Source organism: Littorina saxatilis, linkage group LG7 (genome assembly GCF_037325665.1).
Source record: "Littorina saxatilis isolate snail1 linkage group LG7, US_GU_Lsax_2.0, whole genome shotgun sequence".
Classification (NCBI taxonomy): Eukaryota; Metazoa; Mollusca; class Gastropoda; order Littorinimorpha; family Littorinidae; genus Littorina; species Littorina saxatilis.
This window is the reverse complement of record NC_090251.1, coordinates 25,598,848-25,623,494: the sequence shown is the minus strand read 5'-3', so window position 1 is coordinate 25,623,494 and position 24,647 is coordinate 25,598,848. Positions and strand designations below refer to the sequence as shown.

The 24,647-nt window shown below is 42.5% G+C and overlaps 2 protein-coding genes across 3 annotated transcripts in view; one reads left to right on the top strand and one right to left on the bottom strand.

Moving 5' to 3' along the window:
* Window positions 1–10,824, bottom strand: part of LOC138971010 (dynein axonemal assembly factor 1 homolog) — a 14,933-nt gene extending 4,109 nt beyond the window's left edge. The window contains exons 1-11 of the mRNA XM_070343607.1: window positions 10,717–10,824; window positions 8,762–8,824; window positions 8,448–8,604; window positions 7,859–8,007; window positions 6,868–7,047; window positions 6,230–6,344; window positions 5,582–5,768; window positions 4,813–4,998; window positions 4,160–4,311; window positions 1,711–1,856; window positions 569–1,165 (exon numbers count right to left, since the gene is read on the bottom strand). Coding sequence (XP_070199708.1) covers window positions 569–1,165; window positions 1,711–1,856; window positions 4,160–4,311; window positions 4,813–4,998; window positions 5,582–5,768; window positions 6,230–6,344; window positions 6,868–7,047; window positions 7,859–8,007; window positions 8,448–8,604; window positions 8,762–8,796 — 1,904 coding nt within the window. The 5' untranslated portion in view covers window positions 8,797–8,824; window positions 10,717–10,824. The remainder of the gene's footprint in view (window positions 1–568; window positions 1,166–1,710; window positions 1,857–4,159; window positions 4,312–4,812; window positions 4,999–5,581; window positions 5,769–6,229; window positions 6,345–6,867; window positions 7,048–7,858; window positions 8,008–8,447; window positions 8,605–8,761; window positions 8,825–10,716) is intronic.
* LOC138971011 (thymocyte nuclear protein 1-like) lies at window positions 10,793–24,647 on the top strand. Of its 2 annotated transcripts, none has more exons than XM_070343608.1 (7): window positions 10,793–10,947; window positions 13,706–13,890; window positions 14,602–14,670; window positions 15,787–15,882; window positions 21,863–21,924; window positions 22,777–22,961; window positions 23,301–24,647. In XM_070343608.1, the coding sequence occupies exons 1-7, from the start codon at window positions 10,917–10,919 to the stop codon at window positions 23,342–23,344; spliced, it is 672 nt and encodes a 223-aa protein (XP_070199709.1). In that variant the 5' UTR covers window positions 10,793–10,916; the 3' UTR covers window positions 23,345–24,647. The 2 variants fall into 2 exon arrangements, with proteins under 2 accessions (XP_070199709.1, XP_070199710.1); XM_070343609.1 differs by lacking the exon at window positions 10,793–10,947 and adding an exon at window positions 12,444–12,589.

Genomic DNA, 24,647 nt, shown 5'->3' with positions numbered 1-24,647 from the left:
GGAGAAAATCAAGTCTCAAAAGGGATGGAGTCTGACAATGGGGGTACTTTACACACATCATGCACAGAACATCTGAGGAAACAGGATCCCACAAGGAGGAAGCCTTAACCAGGGGGTCCCAAAAATGGGGATTTTCTTCTCTTCTTCTTTTTCCTTGTTCATGGCCAGAAACTCCCACGTTCACTCATGATTTGACCCATCAAACTCTGACATGGATTACAGGATCTTTTCCGTGCGCACTTGGTCTTGTACTTGCATGTACAGGGGAACCCCCCCCCCCTTTTAAGACCCCCCAATTTAAGACTTCCTCCTTTTTAAGACCTTAGTGTTTTGGATTTCCTGTTCATAACCTCTGTAAATTTACCCCCATTTTAAGACTCCCTCCTTTTTAAGACCTGATTTTCTCAGATCTTTTTAGGTCGTAAAAAGGGAGGGTTCCACTGTGCATACGAAGAGGGATAATGCACTAGCTGGTCTGCACATAAGTTGACCTGGGAGATCGGAACAATCTCCACCCTTAAGCCACCAGGCGGGGTGATTTTCCCTTGATCACGTCCCTATCACTCACCTGATTTTCCTGGGACGCGGCGACTCTCTCCCCGGACTGAGTGAGGGATCCATGAAGCTGGTGGGGAAAGGGGCCATCCTGGGGCTCACCACGCGACGTGGGCTCGGCTGGCGAGGGCCGGCACTGGGGATCCGCAACTCTCTCAGCTTTCCACCCTCCCTTGAGCTGGGTCGATCCCCATCTCGGGATCGCTCTTGGTTCTTCTCCAGATTGGCGAGTCTCTCGTACTCCTTCTGTAAACGTTCGTCTTCATCCAGAGACTTCTCGTACTCTTTCTTCTTCTGCATGCCTGGTCTTGCAGGTTGTATCGCTGGCTTGTTCTTCTGTTGGATGTCGTAGTTTGGGAATTCACCGTCAAACGATTCGTCTCCGTCTCCATGTTTGAAATGGCTCAAGCCCCCAGAGCTCTGCATGTCTTTCTTTTGGTACATGTCTTGATACTGTTGAGAACGATATTTGTCCATGGCAGAATCAGGTCGAAAGTCAAGATCATCATTGTCAGAAAGGTCAGACTGGTTGTCTGAAAGGTCACTGTTACCTTCGTGGCTGATAGTGAAAACTTGTGGAGCTTTGGATTCCCTGATCTTTTTCAGACGCCTGCAACACAGAGCAAAGGGATCATTGTTTTAAGTTAGTGCAACTTTCCACTCAGATTCTGCTGAAAAACTTGACAAATGAATGCTTACAAGCCTTGACTTCTTTTGAATTCCACATCTACAAGTCAATCACATCAATCTGAGCATTCTTCTTCTTCGTTCATGGGCTGAAACTCCCACGTACACTCGTGTTTTTGCATGAGTGGATTTTTATGTGCATGACCGTTTTTACCCTGCCATTTAGGCAGCCATACGCCGCTTTCAGAGGAAGCATGCTGGATATTTTTGTGTTTTTATAACCCACCGAACTCTGACATGGATTACAGGATCGTTTCCGTGCGCACTTGGTCTTGCGCTTGCTTTAGGGTTAGGGTTAGGGTTGAGCATGAGCATTCAAAAGACATTGATCTACACCCAAATTTTAACAGACTGCAAAAAAAAAAATAGAAAAGCAAAGATAAGAGACACAATAATGTCTCATGTTGTGCTTCCCGAGACTTGTAGAAAAAGCAATAAAAGGGGCTTCAGTTTCCTGGAGAGACCTACTTTTCATGTTCATCTTTCCAAGACTGCAACTCCTGCATGAGGTCACTGATGTCTTTCTCTTCCAGCCCTTCCCCCTCCACCATCTTCTGCTTCTCCTCCAATGTCCCCCGCACGACCTTTGGTTGTGACCTTGACCCTGTTGGAGGCTGTGAAAAGACGTACAGGAAAACTTAAAGGCACAGTAAGCCTCCCGTAAACCATCACAGATACGGTCAGGCTTTTACACACAGTACAAACACCCTTTCATTTAAACACTCACCGATTGAGAACATCCTAGGTGCCCTCCGTAAAGAGCGAACAATTTTCAAAGAATTTATTTTTGCGTGGTTTATCTTACCCCTGAGCCATCGTGAACCTGTGTGATCCAGTTTCCCTTTTTCACAATGTAGTCATCAGTTAGTTATTTGAATGCGACTATTTACAATAGCACGTTTTTATGCACGAAACAAACGGCTGTGGTTCACAAGAACTCTAGCGATGGCTTTTGACTGTTGAGAGGAACGGCGATATGCACTGATAAACCGGCGGCGTCTGCTACGACCCTTGCGTGACCCTGCTTCCGGGCTTTTCTTTTTTCAAACTTTCACAACTTCGAATTGTACTGATCTTGTCTTGATGAAAAAAGAATTCTTTTATGATTAAAGAATGTTTGTGTAACAAGCTGTCAATTTATTATTTAGATTTTAAAAGTTAGGTCTAGCGCAAAAACGCACCACGGTCCAAAAACATTTTGATAATCATCGATTCACGGCTATCGCCAGTTTACATCGATAGAATGAGACCCGAAGGGAAGTAACTCATGTTCGACCTGAGTTCAGGATGGGTCCCAAAAGTGTTCGAGACAATCTGCAAAATTAATTCTTTAAAAATTGCTCGCTCTTTACAGGCATGAAAACTGGAAAAAAAAATACTGAAAACAAAATTCGAAGGCGCGTAGCGTTAAGTTTCGCAGGCGCGTAGCGCCAAGACTTTTAGGGGGGTCCGGGGGCATGCCCCCCCGGAAATTTTGTTTTCAAGGGTGCAATTTGGTGCAATCTGGGGCTATCTGAGCCTTAAAATTGGATTCAAACATGGCCCCAAAACTATTTTACTATAACTATGACTAGGAAAAGAAAAAAAAAAAAAAAAAAAAAAAGGAAAAATACGGAAACTAAAAAAAAATACGGTTTATTTTTTTCAAAAATACGGTTTATTTTTTTCAAAAATGCGGAAAATACGGAGAATTTTCATGCCTGTCTTTATGTAGGGCACCTAGGATGTTCCCGTTTGGTGAGCGTTCAAATGGAAGGGTGTTTGTACTGTGTGTAAAAGCCTGACAGTATCTGTGATGGTTTAGGGGAGGCTTACTGTCCGGGCGTGAATCCCGGTATTCATAACAGCCGTCCAGCACCAAAACGAGGCGCCATTGCTGTTGAGGCCAAGTCCACGAAAATAAATTCTTTTAAAATTTCTCACGCTCGACAGAAAGCAGCCAGGATGTTCCCGTTCGGTGAGCGTTCAAATGGAAGTATGCTTGTACTATATGTAGACGCTCGGGGAGCTCTGCGATGGTTTACGGGAGGCTTACTGTGCAAGTCAGATAACTATATACTCCTTCTGGTCCCCCAAATCTGCAATCCCCTCATCATTATCTTAAAGAACAAGCAAATTTGGTTTCTTTTAACAAACATATCTTCAGATCTATCGAAGCTTCAACAGACAGGCTAATTAACAGACAGACAGACAGACTGACAGACAAGCATAAAGACTTCAGCATTAACTGACAATTAAATCTGAGTTTCTACGTACATCATTATCAATCTTACATATTACAGTGGTAAAATGCAAAAGAGTAAACAAGCGTAAACAGTACCCCCCCCCCCCCCCCAAAACAAAAAAAAACAAAAAAAAAAAAAAAATGAGGTAGATACCTTATAAGTTATATAATCACAAGTCACAATTTGTGTCCCTAACTTGGATAAAACAGTGTAATCCTCAAGATGAATCTTGTTTACGTTGTTTCTGTTTTTCGACTTTCTCACCAACAATATTTCATTACAGTGGAGCCCCTCTTTTCTGATCTGACAAAATCAGATCTCAAAAAGGAGGGAGTCTTAAACTGGGGGTCAATTTACAAAGTTTATAAATAGAAAGTCCAAGAAAACAGGGTCTTCTTCTTCTTTTTGTCGATCACTCAGATGGAAACGCCGGTTCTCTGCGCACATGTTGCCATGCGCTGTAGGTCGTCCAGACTACCATAGGGCTTCCCTTGCACCGTGGTCGCCTCCGCCCAGATCTGGCTCCTGAGGCCATCGTGTAGTGGGCAAGTCTGCAGCAGGTGTTCCGTTGTCATGCTGCCTGTTTGACAAGGGCACTGGTCTGACTGGCCAATTAAACAGGGTCTTAAAAGGTAGGAAATCTTAAATTGGTGTGTCTCAAAAGGGGGGTTCCACTGTATTAAAACTCATACCCTGGATGACAAGACATTAGGGTCCTCTGATGGATCGACAGACTCCGGACTGTCTGGGATTTTACGTCGGGCTCGCAGGGCCTTGGAAGGGTTGCCACAGATCACCGTTCCACACGTCAGCTCACTGGTGGACTCCATACCCTCCGCAGCATCTACAAGAACAAGCGAACAGGCTTTAATATACTGTACACACAGGTAACAGTAGTCGTTAAACTTTCAGAGGAACGAACATAAAGAAAAGATTTAAGATTGGCCCTGCCATAAACTGATTTTTTTTTCTTCCTAAAATCAGTCCACTCACTGACTCCATCCATGTGCCATCCACAGCTAGCATCTAGAAGAACTAGCAGACTGACTTTATGCACCCACACACACACACACACACACACACACAAACTCACTCACTCACACACACATTCTCACCACTACTAGCAAGACTACTGGACTGGTTTTTATTATACTGTACACACGGGTAAGAGTAGTCGTAAAACTTTTAGAGGAACAAACACCAAGAAAAGAAAGACTGGCCCTTCCGAAAATCACCTCACTCGCTGACTCGATCTATGCCCTCCACAGCATCTAGAAGATCAAACGGACTGGCTTTGTGAACGCACACGCACGCACGCACACACAACACACATACTCTCACTCACCACTACTAGCAGGGCGTCGCTTGGAATTCTCAGTCCATGCAGAGCTGGGTCGCCCTCCACTGATAGAGGCAGGTCTCTGGGAGGCTGTGCTTGGTCGGAATCCTGAGGATGGTCTGAGGGCAGAACCAGGCCTGTACGCTGTGGCCGGTTTTAACGCCGCGGTGGTGGGTCTGCCTGCTGCTGACACTGCGGGAATAGATAAACAAGTAAGACAATTAATTATAGACAATAAAAAAAGAGTAAAAAAAAAGAATTACTTTAGAACAAAGCAAAAAAGCCAGAAGGAAAGAAAGTGTGAAATAAAGAAAGATTAGAAGGATGAAGAAAGAAAGAAAGGAGAAAGAAGGAAAGACAGATTAAAAGAAGAAAAGATAAAATAAAAAAAATAAAGAGAGAAAAATGAAAGGATCGGAAGGAAGAAAGAAGAGAGATAAGCATTCAACCTCCTGGTAAGGGTCACACTAGGAAGTTAAATCTTTCGAAATGCAATCCCATAGTTCAAACTGAGTCAAAGATTGAGTGACCAACATTTTGTAATAAATTTGATTGAGAAATGAGGTAATCACAGTGCCACCACGCATACATGCATGCACACACACACACTCGTCTTGATTCCCAGTCTATCTGAAAACATTTAGTCACAACTTACCTTAATGAAAAAAACATTCTTTACTCACTAAGACAAAGACAGCACAATCAAAAGTCAAGTTTTTGCCTGCGGAGGCCAATACGCAAGGTAAATAACAGCTGTTCAACAAGTCACTCTTACCTGTTTCTTTCTCGCTCTCCAGACTCTCGATCAGCAGAGCATCTTTCTGGAGCTCCTCCAGGTAAGCCCAGTCGGCGTCAAAGACGTTCTGGGGTGAGGAAGAGCCTGTGTCTGCTAATGAATTGTCGTCCAAGGTAACGAGGTTTACCAGCGTTCTCCCGACCACCACCCGATAGTCATAGTTTACCTGTGTGAAAGTAAGATATAAAAGATAAAACAGTCAATTACAAATCAAATAACAATGTAATACAAAAGAGAGAGAAGTCTTAAAATAAAAATATAAATTTACAGATGCTATAAACCAAAGAATCTATTTTTGATGATGGATGAGATGAGGATGATTATAATGATGATGCTATGGATTTCTAATTTGGTTTGAGACATGACAGGGCAGCAGTCTCTACGCGTAATGTCATAATATATCCTGGCCTCAACCAGACCCGAGAACTGCAAGGGGTGGGGGGTGCGGGGTGTGGTGGGGTTGATGGTATGCAATCCATTACATGCTATGTAAAATTAAACACATGGACAGATCCTGCATAGAAAATGAAGAAAACAAAAAGCAGGGAACAGAGAAGAGGAACAAGCTAAGAAGAGAAGACTAGCTGAGACGAAAAGTTGAGGATAAATATAACAGAAGCCCCTTACCTCCTCAGCGGTGACAGTGGGAGTCACGCAGATAGGGTTGCCGTCCAGCGTCAGGTGTTTCAGGTTAGAACACAGCGACAGGTACTGGACCTGGCCAATATCATCAATGTTGTTCCTGAAATCACACACAATTTTAAAACTGGCGCACTGAAAGGAAACTGAGAAAAATGTCACATAGCATGCACATTATATGCAGCTTGTATGCAGAAAACAAGAAGTTGATTAGGCTGTCATCGCACGTATCAATCAGCATTACAGCAACCTCACAGAACCAAATATTCCTCACATAAATATACATGCAGTATTTTCCGATTGTGATCAAAGCTATAAGCTGCAGAATAAATAGCCTGATCATTCAATCAAAGAGACAAACACACACACACACACACACACACACACACACACACACACACACACACACACACACACATGCAAATACAAATGGAAAGAGATAAGGACAGACAGACAAACAGATCATCACACACACAAACATCCAAAAATAATACACATACAAACCAGCTCCTCAACCTAACACTCCCACTTCAACCATCACCCATAGCAAAACAGCAATTCCCATCACACATTCTAAATCGGAAGAGCAAAAACAAAACATAACACAAATAAAGACTACAACTCACCCCTCCAAATCGAGAATTTCCAGCTCATCGAGCATGGTGAGGGGAGAGATGTCTGCGATCTCGTTATACGCCAGATACAACTCTCGCAATTTCAGCATGGACGAAATTCCGTCCATCTCCTCAAGTCCACATCGAGACATCCACAGCACTTCCAGGTTACGAAGAGATGACCCCAAGTCCCTGCAAGGGAAAGAAATAATGAGTGAAAGTTGCAATACCTATTTTAAAAACATGCACCTTAATTCAATGTCTGCCAAGAGAAAATTTGAGCATCGCATAGGCACAATGTTCACACATAAATTCCTCACTCACAACCATGCAGACACCCATACAGAGACACACCAATAATGGCAATATACTACCATAGTCTTGCAAGTGAGATGATTTTAACAGTTTGACCCCCTAAAAGAGAAGTATAAACAAATCATTTCAGTATTTCTGCATGAGAACAAGAGACATAATTCCTGGATAAAGCCAGGCAACAGTTGTCAGTGTCACTCTCAACATTGTTCAGGCATGGGAATTCCAAAATAGAAAAAACTCTGAAAATAGGCCAAGGTCTAGGGGCTGCCTAGGCCCCGGCGGGGTACAGGGGCAGAGCCCCGTTGGAGGAAGCCCCCCCCCCCCCCCCCCCCAGAAGGAAAACGAATATAAGCATTTTAGACCAATATTTTGATAGTTCTTGTGTAAACAAATAGTGGATAGAGAGACAATAGTATACATACAATTTAATGTACCTTTTTTTTTGCTGCGGACAATTTTTTATTTTTGCTGAAACGTAATTTCCTTTTCGCGGAAATCCGTGATTTTGCGGACAATTCCCATGCCTGATTGTTAATGAATAATCATACCTGTTTTTTCTTTGTTTTGTTTTTTGGTGTGTGTTTTTTTTTTTTTTAAGGGAAGTGACAATCACCAAGACATCGGAAAGAAAGGAATTCTTCCTGTCAAACAACCTAACTCAATTTTTTTTACAAGACTGCAATGTCACCTGATGTTAGGAATGACGCTGCCAGACAACTTGAGCACCCTGAGGTTTGGAAGAAGAGAACCAAAATTGTTGAGCGTCGTCTCTGACGTGTTCACTTTCAGCTCCAGTGTGTCGACCTGGTCAAGGTTGTCTGACCCCGTCAGCAGTTGCTGAATCAAAGTGGACACAGTTTAGGGATGCCACATGCATGACATGAGAAGATCTGTCAGATAGAGCAATACAATGGAATCCCCCCTCCCCCCCCCCTCCAAGACTGCCAAAAGGGTTTTAAAAAAAGGGGAATCTTAAAATGGAAGTAACTTTAAAAACAATAGGAACAAAACATCGTAAAAAGCACAAAATTCAAGTTTATCAAAATTAGCATTAAGAGCGTTTACTTCCCTTTGTTTATCAGATCTTAGAAAGCAAACTCTTAAACATGAAGGGGAATGTTTGTGTATGTTTCTGTATCAATTTATGCCTCAACAGAATAGATGAACAAGCAGATTCCACTATGAAAAACACACACACACATAAAAACCAACAATAACATCAGCAAAAACCCTACAAATAGTCTGATATTTGTGTTTAGATGACTGAATACACTTACAAGTTTTGTGGGAGAAAGATACTGCTCCATAAGAATGTCCGACTCCTGCATGACGATGGGCTCTGGGTTCATGCAGCCATCGGATAGTTCTGTGATTTGTACGCCCCGAGCTAGGGCGCTCTGCGGGCGCTGCAAGCCAGAGTCCATCTTGGGAATACTGGGGAAATAAAAAAAACATGAATAAGGTTACATGCAGGAAAAGCATGATTCAAACATTTTATATCTTCATTAATCTTCACGAAGAACCTAATTGTGTTCTGTTATGATATGGATTTTAAAATCCTTTTATTTTCTTTAGGAATTTCTCAACTTACTTTTGTGACATTGGACTCTCACATGCAAGCGCCATTTGTTGTGGTTTTCTGACCCTCAGCTCCCTGCAACAGATAAAGAAAAAAAAGTTTTTCAAAATTAACTAACCAATTGTGACCCTCCACCACGGGATGAGTCGCATGTCACCTTTGCATGATTTTCATATTTTTACATTTTCCTAAAGAGTTTTTTTATGCTCTATCCAGTGGTGAAAACCGTTTTAGAAAAGAGCAAAAACTGTTTGAGTTATAAGCCTGTGACTAAGGTGACCCTCACACTGTTACCAGACGCTCCGCGGACTTATATTAAGCCTAGCGCAGAACCGCGCGAGGTGACATGCGACTCATTTCGTGGTGGAGGGTCACAATTGTAGTTTTCATAGCCATTATTTATTTTTTTATCTTCTAGACTAAAACAAACAAATACTGCTTGTAAGGACTGCGAGATGCAACAAAAACAACATATATCCACACAAAAAAATGAATTAAATGAAAAAAATGAAAAATGAAGGGGGGAGGGGTAAAATTGATTATGATGCAAATCTAATATGAAGAGTTGTCTGTTACACAAAGAATATACTAGGCTTGTAGTTTAAATAAACTATATATATGTTATGCTCTCATGAGCATACATATATATAGCCTGTTCTGCTTTTCATTCGATCTTTACCTATTTTACATTTTATCTTACCCACAGTATTGCTCTGAAACAAATCTAACTTAGCCCAAAAGTGTACTACTTGACTCCAAAAACCCTGAAAACCTCCCAAAACTCCTGAAAACCCCATCTAAAATGACTAAATCTAACTTCAAATTGAAGTTTTTGACATGTCTATTAGAAGTCATGCCTGATTCATGCTATTTGCACCCTTATTTTTGTGTTTAGAGCCGGATTTTTGACAAAGTCAATGCATCGATTTCAATGCAAGGGAGGTAAGTTGGTAACTCTTGCTACTCGAAAGCACAAGTATTGATGACGTTATGTGATTAGTGCTTCCGCTCCTTCGTTAATCCTCTCACAAACACGAAAATAAAGCCGTGAACTGTGAAAGTTGCAGATATAAGTTATGATTTAAAACAAATATGTAACAAAACACGATCTAAGGACAAATTTTCTTAATTTCTGATGAGGTTTTTGGAGTTTTCGGAGACAAGTAGTACCGGTGTCACGATTTCATCTTTTGCCTGTGTACATATTTCGCCCTCGACATATACTCAAGACTGAAATGTTGTTTCCTGGTAAAATTAAGAAGTGAAATTATTTATGGACGAAAAGCATGTCAGTTTCTTGCATGTGAAGAAAATTGGTGGTAAAATTTAATAGATTTCACCCCCAAAATCGAATTCTTCAAAAATGTGTACTGAGTGGTTACGTCTCTTGAGTAAGAAGGAAAACATTTTTAGGATGAATCAAATTTCTAAGTTAAATAAAACAAATTGGTTGGACAAATTTGGCCCCATGAATGTAAGGTACACAAGGTCGCTCATCAGTACTATCGAAGGGTGTTTTTTTGTTCAGTGTAGAGTTTATACTAGATCAACGAGGCCGAGAAACGAAATATCAACACGGCGAAAGATGAAAACGTCACACCGGCCCAAAACACAATTTTTTTGCTCTGCTATGTTACCTGCAGTTTGACAAAGTTGTGTGATCTTACAATGCAGTTCTGTTCTTCAAATAAGAGAACCAACTAAACTCAAAAGTGTGCATCGAGGAGATCGGATAGAACATAAGATCATACTGCATATAAGGAACGTATACAAAGTTTGACAAACTTTTATGTTATTCAAAAGGACAAAATACAAGAGCAAAAAGGGTCGTTTGTAACCTAAATTGTCATCGGAATGCAAAACAGCTGAAAGCTTCCATGACAACAAGAGAAAAACCTCCGTTTTGACAGCAAAAACAACCAAGCAAAAGCCCAAATCTTATAGTTATGGAGGTAAATACTACTTACCTCTGTATTTTACATGTTTCACAGAAACAGGTAACCCCCAAATCTTGTAATTCAGTCTGAAAGAACCTATTGTACCTATAATACTGCACAGGTAGCAGACATGTTGGAATTTGCTTGACAGACATGCGCAAAGACGACTACATACCGCATCCGCCGGATGTTGTCATTGAAGAACGCGGGAATCGAAAGTTGACATAATCATGCCTCCAAGGAAGAAAAGAAAAGTCGCAGGTGATCACGATGTATTTTTCCATTCATTACTTTAATCAGTCGCTAGTGAGTTTACTGTATCTTGATCTTGATCTTGATAAATAACGCCAACAGGTCCCAAACTTGGGAATGTGCGTTGGCGGAAAAATTGGGGAGAGCACTTTGTGTTTTAATCAGCGGTTGGCAGTTTTCCTCTGAATTCGTTGACCGTTGACGACTGGATCGTGTTGTCATCAAGGTTGTTCCAGTCAATAACTGTTCTTGTGAAAAAAGAGTATCTGTACACTGGTGTTTTAGTACACTCCACAGTAAAGCACTGGTTGTTATTTCTTGTGATATTTGTGACTGTGGCTGATGATGTAAAGTCTTTGTTCACTCGTTGTTTCACTTGTCTTTTTGATTTTTGTTGCTGGAGAAATTTCTCAGGGGGTACTGCGGGGACCAGCCCTCTGACCACTTTGAAAAGAAATGTGAGTCTCTGTTGTTTCCGGCGTTCCTGGAGTGGGGGAAGCTGTAGTCTGCTGAGCATCTCTGAGACACATCCTGGGTTTCGGTTCCTGTAGTTTTGGGTAATAAATCTGGCTGCTCGTCTTTGTACGGATCCCAGACGAGACAGCTGTACTCCAGGGTTGAGCGGATGAGGGACACATAGGCAGTACGTCTACAGCTTTGGGGGCAGGAACGGAGGTTTCTTCTAAGTAGGCAGAGGGTGGAATTTGCCTTTTTGACGATTTTGTTAATGTGTGTGGTCCAGCTGAGGTCGTCAGTAAAGGTGACGCCTAAGTAGGGGTTGCTATTGACTTTCTCAAGAATGTGGTTGTCCAGGTTATAACTTATAGAAGAAGCTGGACTTGTTTCTGATGCTGAGGATATAGCATTTCTTTGCGTTAAAGCGCATGCCCCAGGTGTTTGCCCATTCTTCCAGGGTTTTCAGGCTTGGAGTATGTGGTGGTCACTGTAGGAGTTGATGGTGCGGTACAGGAGGCAGTCATCTGCAAATAAGCGCACTTGTGACTTCACAGACGCTGGCAAATCGTTGATGTGGCAGAGGAATAGGACCGGTCCGAGTACGGTACCCTGTGGTACGCCTGAATCTACAGGGACTTCAACTGACTCCTCTCCGTCGACTACCACTCTCATCAGTCTTTTCGTCAGGAAGTATTGCAGCCAGCTGTGCAGGTTGCCTTTCACGCCATAACTCTGTAATTTATACAGCAGGCTTGAGTGTGGCACAGTGTCGGAGGCTTTTGAAAAGTCCAGGATGGCTATGTCGGTCTGATTACCGTTGTCGTAGTTTCTGCAGAGGTCTTGAAGTGTGACGACGAGCTGTGTCTCACATGAGTAGCCTGATCGAAAGCCATGGTTGAGGTTGGTGAGGATTTTGTTCTGTATTTTCAAGAATAGTGTGTTTCAATGTAGTCTATGCAGACCGTAGTGTGTTGAAACTGAGGCAGAAGCGATACATTAGACTGAAATCCATATTATTCATTCAATCTGTAGTCTGTGTTACAGTGTAGACATTGTTTTCATGTCCAAGTGACACAAGTGAATGCCGGAGCGTTGCTTGAGAGAATACACTGGACACTGTTCTTGAATGTGTACCCCCTTTTGTGTATTTGACCGACGTTTTACGGATCTCGTGGTACGCACAGGTTCCTTGCGGGTAAGCGAGTGAGTGTGGTGAGTTCGCACTTGCACTTTTTCAGCGGGTACTAGACTAACTAGTAGTACTTAGTAGTAGTAGTAGTATTACTTGACTCCGAAAACCTAGAAGTAAAATACCCAGTTTCCTGTGATTATTGATGAGTCCCTTGACTCAATTTGCCCTTAATTGTCCAGTTTTGAGAGATTTTGTGTGCGTGTGTTACTGTTAGCTGTTCTCTAGCAGTAGCAGGAGAGTGAGACACTTGTCCAGACAAAGTGCCGGCATTCTCTTTGGTCAGTTTGTGTAGGGGGATCACTGGGTTATGTACTTGATAGTAATGATACTTGCAACTAAAGAGAAGGATAATTATGTATAAAAGTTGTCTTAACCCTTACACTGGTGCAATTCTGTAACACATGTTACATAGCCACTGGTGAATTAACAATAACAGAGAGAAAAATAACAAAAAACGGTCATATAGGTTTTCACAGCCATGGGAGGTAATCGGAACCGACCAAACAGACTGAGCCAGTAGCGCGACATATGTTGTGACAACCAGGTGACAGTATACGTAAAGTAGCGCGACATATGTCGCGACAACCAGCCTAAGGGTTAAGATGAAATAGCTAGGCAAACTGTAATTGCTGCAATGTCCTGCCAGTGCAAAGATTTTTGTCAAAGACTTATAAATACGACTTCATACCGCATCCGCCGGATGTTGTCATTGAAGAACGCGGTACCATTATACTTCTGCTACATAAGGCCCAAAAAAATAATAGGTGTGGTTACGGTAACATAGCCAAAAAAAATAGGGTAGGAAGGTAGGCAATCACTTTTTTTTTTTTAAACTTTTTTTTCTAATGTGTACAAATTAAACCTACTTGACAGGGAAATAAGTGTGCGACTCGGGCGCTTTCGCTTTCATTGCGTTTTCTGCACTCGTTTACTTGGGTTTTTTGGTATTTTTTTGACAAATGTAATAAAAAGTTATAGGGTCGGCCCCCAAAAATAGGGTAGGTCGGGTTACCGTAACCACACCTATTTTTTTTTTAGGCCTAATGGTTGTTTTTTTGTTTTTTAAATATGTGGTGATGATATAATAATTAATATTATAATTGTTTCCTGCGTGCACAGACTCAAGTGCCAAAGAACCGGCCAAAAAACAGAAGCTAACCACAGCTGCATCCAAGTCTACTTCCAGTTTCAAAGCCAAGGGCAAGGTGAAAGGGAAGAATGGAGAAGTAGATAAGCCAGTCTACACTCACTGGCTGATGAAATCAGAACCTGAATCTCGAATCGAAAACGGCATTGATATGAAGGTATGGCAGTTCACACAGCATTGAATGAGTACAAGAACAAGAAGAACACGAATTTATTCAGCCATATTATGATATAGCATAAAAGCCATTGGTAATGGTATTAATTTTGTCCTGGTGTGGATAACACTTAAAGGCATATGTACGCGCTCCCGTGTTTACAAAGTGTAGTTTGCCCATAATCGATGTCAAACGCACCATAAGACCATGTAATGACGATATGTCGCCATGCGCGGACCATATACATGCATTACAGCTTGTTCTAGCCTCTGAAAAAGTGAGGATGTCAACAAAGACGCAGAGTTATTTCCCTTGCGTCAACGTTCCCTCTGTTGGCAAATCTATAAATAGGACGATCTAGATCAAAATAAAAATTCAAATATCTCAACATTTAAGGGGTCCTAGACCACAATATCTTGCAGGGAACTTAATTTAGCATGTCTCCAGCTGTTGGTAAAGCAATTAGCGTGTATAGTCATCGAGTACATATGGCTTTAACATGCACACCCCCATACACTCCTTACAGATACTGTACTTCTTCTTCTTCTTCTTCAGCATTCCAGAATGTTCTGGTTACGTGTGAGCTCGTTTGCCCATTTGGGTTCCCCAAACTATACTAATAACGATAAGATACGTTTATAAATGCTCTATTTTTTTTTAAATGCAATATAAATTCATGCCTGTTTTTTTAATAAAGAACTTTTTCTGCTGCAGTTTGGTTTTGATGACCTTAAAAGCTGCCCTGATCAAACTGAACACTGGGATGGCGTACGTAATTACCAAGTGAGTGGAATTTATTTGATCTCCTTGCCACAGACAAAAATAAAGGCAAGAAATATGTGAATGGATTTTTAAAAACATTTTTGATATCGATAGAGCCCTGTTTTTCGACTTTTTCTTTTATTGTCTTATTGTCTGATTTTATTTTGTCAAATAATATGTGTGCTTTTAAGCACCTTTACTAACATACTTATGGCAGTTTAAGTTAGACTGTATTCTTTATTTTTGTGTGTGCGTACTTGCCAGAGCTGCATGGATTTTTACGTGTATGACCGTTTTTACCCCGCCATTCAGGCAGCCATACGCGGCTTTCGGTAGAAGAATGCTGGGTATTTTCGTGTTTCTATAACCCACCGAACTCTGACATGGGTTACAGGATCTTTTCCGTGCGCATTTGGTCTTGTGCTTGCGTGTACACACGAAGGGGGATATTAAGGCACTAATAGGTCTGTTCATAGTTAACATAGGAGATCAGAAAAATCTACACCCATAACCCACCAGGCGCGGGCAGGGATTCGAACCCACGACCTTCATCATAGGACTCTGGTGTATACAACTCTCCTGTGTTCACTTTCAAGTGAATAACTATCGTTCTGATATCATTTTAAAGTGAAGCTAAAGAAACCTGGTATCGGCACTGCTGTGCATCTCCTATGATCTCAATGGTATCAAGGCACGGGTCATAGCCCTTTGCCGCGACAAGGTTTGCCGATACCGGCACTTGTCTTGTCTAGACAGTGACGTCATTCATAGATGACGCCAATCATAAATGACGTTTGTCAAGGGAACTTATGCTTTCAAGTGTTGCTGCTTCCAGTGACAGGAAGGTATAGAGATTGATCATTGTATACAATCAATTTATCATTGTATACACAAATTACACAAACGTCATCTTGTGAGGGACCAAAAAATATTGAAACTCTCGGATGATTTTTTTGTGTGGTATCAACCTCGACCTACGGTCTCGGTTGATACCACAAAAAAATCATCCTCGAGTTTCAATATTTTTCGGTCCCTCACTCGATGACGTTGTGTAATCTCTATGTCTTATCCATTCGGCCAGTGCGCCCGTCGAATTCAGGTTCATTGTCACCTGATTTGTTTGCTTGTTTTCTTCAGGCGAGGAACTTTCTGCGAGACGAGATCAAGGAGGGACATCAGACGTTTTTCTATCACAGTAACTGCAAGGAGCCGGGCATCATTGGAGTTTGCACAGTCAGTATTTGTAGTGCAGTTTTTGCTTTTTAAGCCTTTTACGTTAAAAAACTTGTGCACGTTCAACCAGATAAAATTGTTCAGGAATACAGAAAAGCATTGACAAAAAAGGGAGTTAGCAGACATGATTACACACACAATCACACACACGCATGTGCCAACACACACCCATGGTACAGTGGATCCTCTCTTTTGAGACCTTAAAGCCATATGTACTCGATGACTATACACGCTAATTGCTTTACCAACAGCTGGAGACATGCTAAATTAAGTTCCCTGCAAGATATTGTGGTCTAGGACCCCTTAAATGTTGAGATATTTGAATTTTTATTTTGATCTAGATCGTCCTATTTATAGATTTGCCAACAGAGGGAACGTTGACGCAAGGGAAATAACTCCGCGTCTTTGTTGACATCCTCACTTTTTCAGAGGCTAGAACAAGCTGTTATGCATGTATATGGTCCGCGCATGGCGACATATCGTCATTACATGGTCTTATGGTGCGTTTGACATCTATTATGGGCAAACTACACTTTGTAAACACGGGAGCGCGTACATATGCCTTTAAAGGAGGGAGTTTTAAAAGGGAGGTAAATTTGCAGAGAATGGAAAGTGTAAAAAAAAAAACAAGTCGCGTAAGGCGAAATTACTACATTTAGTCAAGCTGTCGAACTCACGGAATGTAACTGAACGCACTGTAGTTTTTCACCAAGACAGTACAGCTTCGTCAATCCCCGTGAGAAGGAAATCGCTCACCTTCCACGTGCAAAGCGCAGTGAAAGTAACACGCCAGAATAGCGCGGTAGCGTATTGTGCTAAGCAGGAAAGCGCGCTTTTCTGTATTCTTGTTAACTTTCGAAGCTTATTTTGAATACAACCTATCATATCTATATGTTTTTGGAATCATGAAATGATAAAGAATAAGATGAAATCATTTTTGGATCGATTTCTTAAATTTTGATCGTAAGACTAATTAATTTATTTTCGTTAATTGTGATCATATTTTAAGAGTAAACATGACATATGCATATATTTTTAGATTCAGAATATGATGAAGAATACGATGCAATCAATTTTAAGTCTGTTTGCGGAAAATCGATTTTAATGACAACTTTAATGAGCAAACTCATTAATTAATTTTTAAGCCTCCAAGCTGAAATGCAATACCAAAGTCCGGGCTTCGTCAAAGATTACTTGACCAAAATTTCAACCAATTTGGTTGAAAAATGAGAGCGTGACAGTGCAGCCTCAACTTTCACGAAAAGCCGGATATGACGTCATCAAAGCTATTTATCCAAAAAATGAAAAAAACGTCTGGAGATACCATACTCAGGATCTCTCATGTCAAGTTTCATGAAGATCGGTCCAGTAGTTTTCTCTGAATCGCTCTACACACACACACGCACACACACACACACACACACACACACATACACACACACATACAGGGCACGACCCTCGTCTCGATTCCCCCTCTATGTTAAAACATCTAGTCAAAACTTGACTAAATGTAAAAACCAGGGTCTTAAATGGGAGGAAGTCTTCTTCTTGTCGTTCGCTGTTAGATCGTCAGTCCGGACTGCAGGGCGAAACGTGCTGTCCTCTCCAAGTCCTCTTTGGGGCCGCATAGCTTCTTTTGTAGCGCTGTCTCCTCTGGCCAGATGGTGTCCCTCGGAGCACCGTGGTATGGACAAGCCTGCAGGATGTGCTCTGCTGTCTGATTCTTGCCACACGGACATAGGGGGGGAGGGAACTAGCTTCAGCTTTGTGGCCATATGATGGAGAAAGTCTTGAAAGGGGTGTTCCACTGTACTCTGCATTTGAGGGTTAACAGGCACAGTGGCCTTGTGGTTAAAGGTACTGAACTTGTCAAATCCAGTTGCACGGAGGTCCTGGGCCCCCACACGGTCTACTCCTTGTCGTGGGGTGGGGGCTTGAGTATCTCGATAACCCGGAGAGCTATGCCAGCCGGAGCAAATGTTCCTGGTAGGGCCACCCATGCTGGACAGGTCAAAGGATAGAGGGCAGACTAAGCTAGACCAGCTCCCCCATGAGTTTAAAATGGTTTGCGTAGGGTCAACACCCCTGCCTAGAAAAAGACTACGTTACAGAAGCATCAACGACAAATATCCAAGACACATGCCTGGAGGAGGAAGGGTCTCCATCAAGGAGATCTATGACGTCCAACAGTGAAAGCCGAAAGGAAGCTGCGAGACCGACCCCCCTTCTGACCACCAGGCGAACAACGAGAATAGCCACCTGGAACGTGCAGACCATGTACCAAGCTGGGAAGACACTGCAGGTAGCAAGAGAGATGAAGAAGTACAAGATCCAAGTACTGGGAATAAGCGAAGCAAGGTGGACAACATCTGGAAGGGTGAGACTCTCATCAGGAGAAGAAGTTTTGTATTCGGGACACCAAGAAGAAGGAGCCCCACACACGTTAGGCGTAGCGCTGATGCTGGCGCCGGAGGCACAGAGAGCACTCATCGGCTATGAAGCTATCAGCCCCCGCATCATCACAGCAAAGTTTGCCACCAAGAAGAAGAACATCAACCTGAACATCATCCAGTGCTATGCCCCAACAAACGATGAGCCAGACGTGGAAAAGAAGGACAACTACTACCGGCAGTTACAAGCAGTCCTGGACGGGATAAAGGACAGAGATATAACGCTGGTGATGGGAGATTTCAATGCCAAAGTTGGAGGGGACAACACAGGATACGAGGACATCATGGGGAAGCATGGACTGGGACAGATGAACGACAACGGAGAACGTTTTGCAGAGATGTGTGCCTTGAACCAACTGGTGATAGGAGGAAGCGTCTTCCCCCACAAGCGAATACACAAGGCCACCTGGATTTCACCTGACCACGTCACAGAGAACCAGATTGACCACATCTGCATCAACAAAAAGTTCAGACGATCCTGGATGGATGTACGGGTGATGAGGGGAGCAGATGTGTACACAGACCACCAGCTAGTTACCACAACAGTCAGACTGCGATTAAAGAAACACCACAGCTCAAACAACGCTAGGGTTAAGTTCAACGTGGGAATGCTAAGAGATGAAGAAGTACGCACAAGATTCCAGATAAGCCTCACCAACAGATTCCAGCCACTTCAAGGGATGATCGAAGAAGATGAGGCAGACATAAAGAGCCAGTGGGAACACTACAGCAAGATGTGGAAGGATACCTGCGAGGAAGTGGTGGGCAAGAAAAAATCGCAGCACAAGGAATGGATTTCTGCAGACACCATTCAGAAAATTGAAGATAGGAAGAAGAAGAAGAAAGCGAGGAACGAGAGCAGAACGAGAGCAGGCAAAGCAAAGGCACAGAAAGAGTACACAGCGGCGGAGAAAGAAGTAAAGAAAGGAATAAAGAAGGACAAGAAAGACTACATAGACAACCTGGCGAAGGAGGCAGAAGAAGCTGCAGGACAGGGAAATCTGAAAGATCTCTACATGACGACCAAGAAGTTAGCAGGAAAATTTCAGCAGACCGACAAACCAGTGAGGGACAAGAATGGGGATCCAATAACAACGACAGACGATCAGATGAAGCGATGGGCGGAACACTTCAAGGAGCTATTGAACAGACCCACCCCTGCAGCACCACCGGACATCAGACCAGCAGAGACAGAACTGCCCATCAACACAGACAAGCCCACAAAGGAGGAAATCAAGAAAGCCATAATGTCACTAAAAAATGGAAAAGCGTCGGGGCCAGATGAGATACCGGCAGAAGCCATCAAAGCAGACATGGAGACATCTATTAGTTTGTTCCACAGTCTGTTTGGCAAGATTTGGGAGGAGGAAGAGGTGCCACCTCAATGGAGAGAAGGCATCATCATCAAGATTCCAAAGAAAGGGGATCTTCGAGATTGTGGAAACTACCGAGGGATCATGCTGCTGTCCGTGCCAGGGAAGGTTCTCAACCGAATCCTTTTGGATAGAATGAAGGAGGCAGTTGACACCAAACTCAGGGATGAACAGGCGGGTTTCAGGAAGAACAGATCCTGTCCTGACCAGATTGCCAGTTTACGCATCATAGTGGAGCAGTCGCTGGAGTGGAAGTCTCCTCTATACATCAACTTCATTGATTATGAGAAAGCCTTCGACAGCGTGGACAGAGAGTCACTGTGGAAACTCATGCGGCACTACGGCATTCCAGAGAAATTCATCTCCCTCATCCGGGGCACCTACCAGGATATGAAGTGTAGAGTCGCACATGCTGGCCAGCTATCCGACAGTTTTGAGGTGAAAACGGGGGTACGACAAGGATGTATACTGTCACCATTCCTATTTCTTCTGGCTATCGACTGGATCATGAAGACCACAACAGCAGGCAGGAGAAATGGGATACAATGGACACTCTTTGATCAACTGGAAGACCTCGACTTTGCGGATGATCTTGCCCTCCTTTCCCACAACCATGCCCAAATGCAAGACAAGACTACTCACCTGGAGACAATATCAGCCGGTGTAGGACTCAAGATCAACAAGAGGAAAACCGAATTGATTAAGACCAACACCATAGCCGACAATCCGGTGATGATCAATGGGGAGCCCATCAAGGAAGTGGAGTCCTTTGTTTACCTGGGGAGCATCATTGACGGACAAGGAGGCTCGGACAGGGACGTCAAAGCAAGGATTGGGAAAGCACGGGGAGCCTTTGTCATGCTAAAGAAGATCTGGAGTTCCAAGGAGACTAGCCAAAGGACGAAGCTTCGGATCTTCAATTCAAACGTCAAGTCTGTTCTTCTCTATGGGTGTGAGACATGGAGGACAACAGAGACCATGCTGGGAAAGATCCAAATCTTTGTCAACACCTGCTTGAGGCGCATCCTAAACATCAGATGGACGGACAGAATCCGAAATGAAGACCTTTGGCAGAGAGCTGACCAGAAACCAGCGGCGCAGCAAATTCTCCGGAGGAAATGGGGCTGGATAGGGCACACCCTGAGAAAGCCAACATCCAGTATCACGAGGCAAGCCCTGAAGTGGAATCCACAAGGGAAAAGGAAGAGAGGCCGGCCGCGCAACAGCTGGAGACGAGACACTGAAGCAGAGATCAACAGGCAGGGGAAGACCTGGAGCCAGATCGAAAGGGCAGCCCAGGACCGTGTCGGATGGAGAATTGTCGTCGATGGCCTATGCTCCCCCGGGGGTTCATAATGGCCTAAGTAAGTAAGTAAGGAGGTCCTGGGGCTTTTAGTCATACCTCAAGCAGCTATCCGTTAGAAGAACTACCAAGTTTCATTGACTTGCACCCAAAGAGTCAAGAACTGCGATTTTTTTACGAATTAATTTTGTACTCGGACCCGGCTGGTCTTGACCTATTTTTGGATCTAAATTTAGATCAGGTAGATCACCACATCATGCACAAAAAGACACGTCACTAAAGCAAACTATGTCAGACGTCATCATGAGTTTGTGTAAAACAAAATGGAGGCCGGAATCACTGTTGAATCGAACTCCGACAAAACACGACGTAATAACTAGGTTAATTTATGCACTCGCGTGAACAAGAAACTGTCGAGCTTCACAGATGTCGTCGTTGGGTAGTTTTGGGTTTGTTTTACTACCATAGGAGGATTTTTGAACTGTAAATGCACTCAGTTGCAGCAAAAACGCAAAACGAAGGCTGTGAGCTGCACTGTGCCTTTAAGACATCCTGCAAATTGACCTCCACGTTTAGACTCTCCTTTTTAAGACCTGATTTTCTCATTTATTGTTAGGGTCTTAAAACAAAAAGAGGATTCCGCTGTATGAGTGTTAAACTGTCACATCATGTCTTCTGAGTTGACATTGGTTTTGTATCTTATGCTCATGATTAGTTTGTCAGATGAGTGGTTGGATTTAGTGTAACTTAATAACATTAACGTAACTTGATAACATTAACATGAATTATTTGACTAACAGACATAATAATTAGATGAGAGGAGTCCATTGTTAGCTTTTTTTTGGCTGTTTCAGATCGTCAGGTCTGGGTATCATGACCACACCCAGTTTGACAAGTCTGATGCTCACTATGACAGGTTTAGTAGCTGTGCAGTCTGTGCTGCACACCTCTCTTAATCTCACTGTGCGTGGATGTATGTGTGGGTGATTGACACGTATGATGTATACAAACTTTCACAGTAACCAGGACCCTTGGATGAATGTTAAAATGTTGTGGTTCCAACTGTTGCTTTGTTAACCTTCAGAAGCCTCACAAAAGTCTGTATCTCTATTGGGATTTTTTTTTATTAAGACTTCATACAATCCTCAAACACCATTGGACCCTCCCATCGACCACTTTCTGAAGGATTATCTTTGTAAACAACTAAATAAATAATGAAGTAATTTGAACTGGGCAGTCCGGATGATGTGGGTCGTGGGCCACCCATATGGAATTAAAGTAGGAATTTTCTCTGTTTATCCCTATTCAGATGGCGTGGGTTGTGTACGACCCATACTCTGCAAAGAGGCAGTAAAAAGTGTATCTCCCTTCGGATGACGTGGGTCACACACGACCCATACTTTTTACGTTGAATCCTTCTTTAACACTTTGGGTCGTAGATCATCCGGACTGTGTAGTCCAAACCATGATCTGGTGAAGTTAATGCACATGAATATCTGCTGGAATGAAATTGTCAGAATTTCAGCTTCAGGCATTTTTTTGTTCATCTGCTAGAAAGGTTGAAATGGGTAGTGTTTCAAAGAGGTTGAGATTACAAAGATAAAATTTGAAGGTGTGTTAAAATAAGGCGTGGGTTGACTGTTCTTACTAACTTTTAATCGGATAAACAAAAAATGTATTCAGGTGCCACGTTAAGTAGAACAAATTACTATTATTTTCTCGTTTAAATCGTGTTTGTGCAATAATTTCCAATTCTATAATTGTTCAGTTCCAGCAAACCAGACAACCCCAAGTGGTACATGGTTGACGTGAAGTACAAGGCTCCGCTGGATCGCTTCGTGCCACTGTCGGAGCTCAAGCGCTTGCACCAAGATCATGTTGCCAAGGGAGGGCCTCTCAAAAACATGGCGCTCTTCACTCGCGCCAGGCTCTCTGTTCAGCCTGTTTCACAAGGTTAGTAATAAGTTAGTGATAAGTTGTAAAGTGGACCCCCCCATTTTTGATTTTTAGGTCATATAGATAGCAACAGTCTTTTCCGATGTACATATCAGTCTGTTTATGTTCTTAAAAGAAGTCAAGAGAACATTGGAGAAAAGACGTCTTTTTTCTGTCCCGACTCTTTTTCAAAAGCGACGAATGTCGTGTATCTTGTTTGCCCACTTTGAAGATCAATATGCATGTTTAAAGGCTCAATGAGTGTCGTTTTTTTCACGTCCCATACTTACCATTCTCATTTTTTTTATTTCTTGTTTTTTGACAGATTTTTTTACTTGTTCTGGATTTGTATTGCAGAAGAATGGGATTTCATCATTGAGCTGTCCAAGACCAGTGTTTGAGACTTTTTCTCGCTGCAGTGAAATTCCGAATAGTCTGCAGGGGATGGTACCTGCGATATGCGACTTTTGTGAGATCCCTCTGATGAGAAGACAACTGCCAAAAAAAGGGCCACCTTTCCAAGTCCCTTTTTCTATTATCTTGACTGAAACATACCTGTCAGAACAGGCCACCTTTCCAAGTCCCTGTTTCTATTATCTTGACTGAAACATACCTGTCAGAACAGGCCACCTGCAATGTAGGGACACTTGGTTTCATCAGAAGCACATGTACCATGGTAAATCATTATAGACTTAGACTACAGAGACGGGCGGGGATGTAGCTCAGTCGGTAGCGCGCTGGATTTGTATCCAGTTGGCCGCTGTCAGCGTGAGTTCGTCCCCACGTTCGGCGAGAGATTTATTTCTCAGAGTCAACTTTGTGTGCAGACTCTCCTCGGTGTCCGAACACCCCCGTGTGTACACGCAAGCACAAGACCAAGTGTGCACGAAAAAGACCCTGTAATCCATGTCAGAGTTCGATGGGTTTATAGAAACACGAAAATACCCAGCATGCTTCCTCCGAAAACGGCGTATGGCGGGGTAAAAAACGGTCATACACGTAAAATTCCACTCGTGCAAAAAACACGAGTGTACGTGGAAGTTTCAGCCCACGAACGCAGAAGAAGAAGAAGAAGACTACAGAGACTGCAAATCATATTTCCTTTACATATTTACTGTGTTTGTTTTGCAACAAAGTAGTTCTTTCGTTTTTAATTCCATCCCATTTTTTTTTTTTCAAAGGCTCATGATACTTCTGACTCAAAATAAATTGTTTTGTAAGTATATGTGTGTGTATGTGAACATACATGTAGTGTGTGTAAATATAAATTGATAATGTTTAGCTTACTCAAAAAGTGAGGTGAAATCTGTATATATGTTTACTTTACTATCTCCTTGGCTGGATGTATGGATATAATTTTTCCTGCACGTGTGTCTTGTCAAGTTCATGTGAAATCATTATCCACTGGGGCATTATCCAATGTGTTCATTCGTATCATAGATCTTGAAAGTGTTAATTATTTTTTCCAAACCATTATTTAGACTTCAGTTGGAATATTGAGAGTTAGGCCAGCACAATTTAATTTCTGGTACTTGGATACAATGTAATACTGATAGTGATACAATTACTTTGTTGCTACTTAACTTGGCCACATGTTCAAGTATTTAACTAATTAAGTACATGTATTGTCCATATAATTATAGCATGTGTGTTCAACTGGCAGATGGTGGATTCCAAATCGTACATAAAAGCTTTGTACTGTCA

Excerpts from the sequence above, each read along its gene's own strand:
- LOC138971011 (XM_070343608.1), top strand. The coding sequence starts at position 10,917 with ATGCCTCCAAGGAAGAAAAGAAAAGTCGCAG. Across the intron at positions 21,925-22,776 it reads TCTGATGCTCACTATGACAG|TTCCAGCAAACCAGACAACC; the intron begins GTTTAGTAGCTG and ends ATAATTGTTCAG. Across the intron at positions 22,962-23,300 it reads TGTTCAGCCTGTTTCACAAG|AAGAATGGGATTTCATCATT; the intron begins GTTAGTAATAAG and ends TTTGTATTGCAG.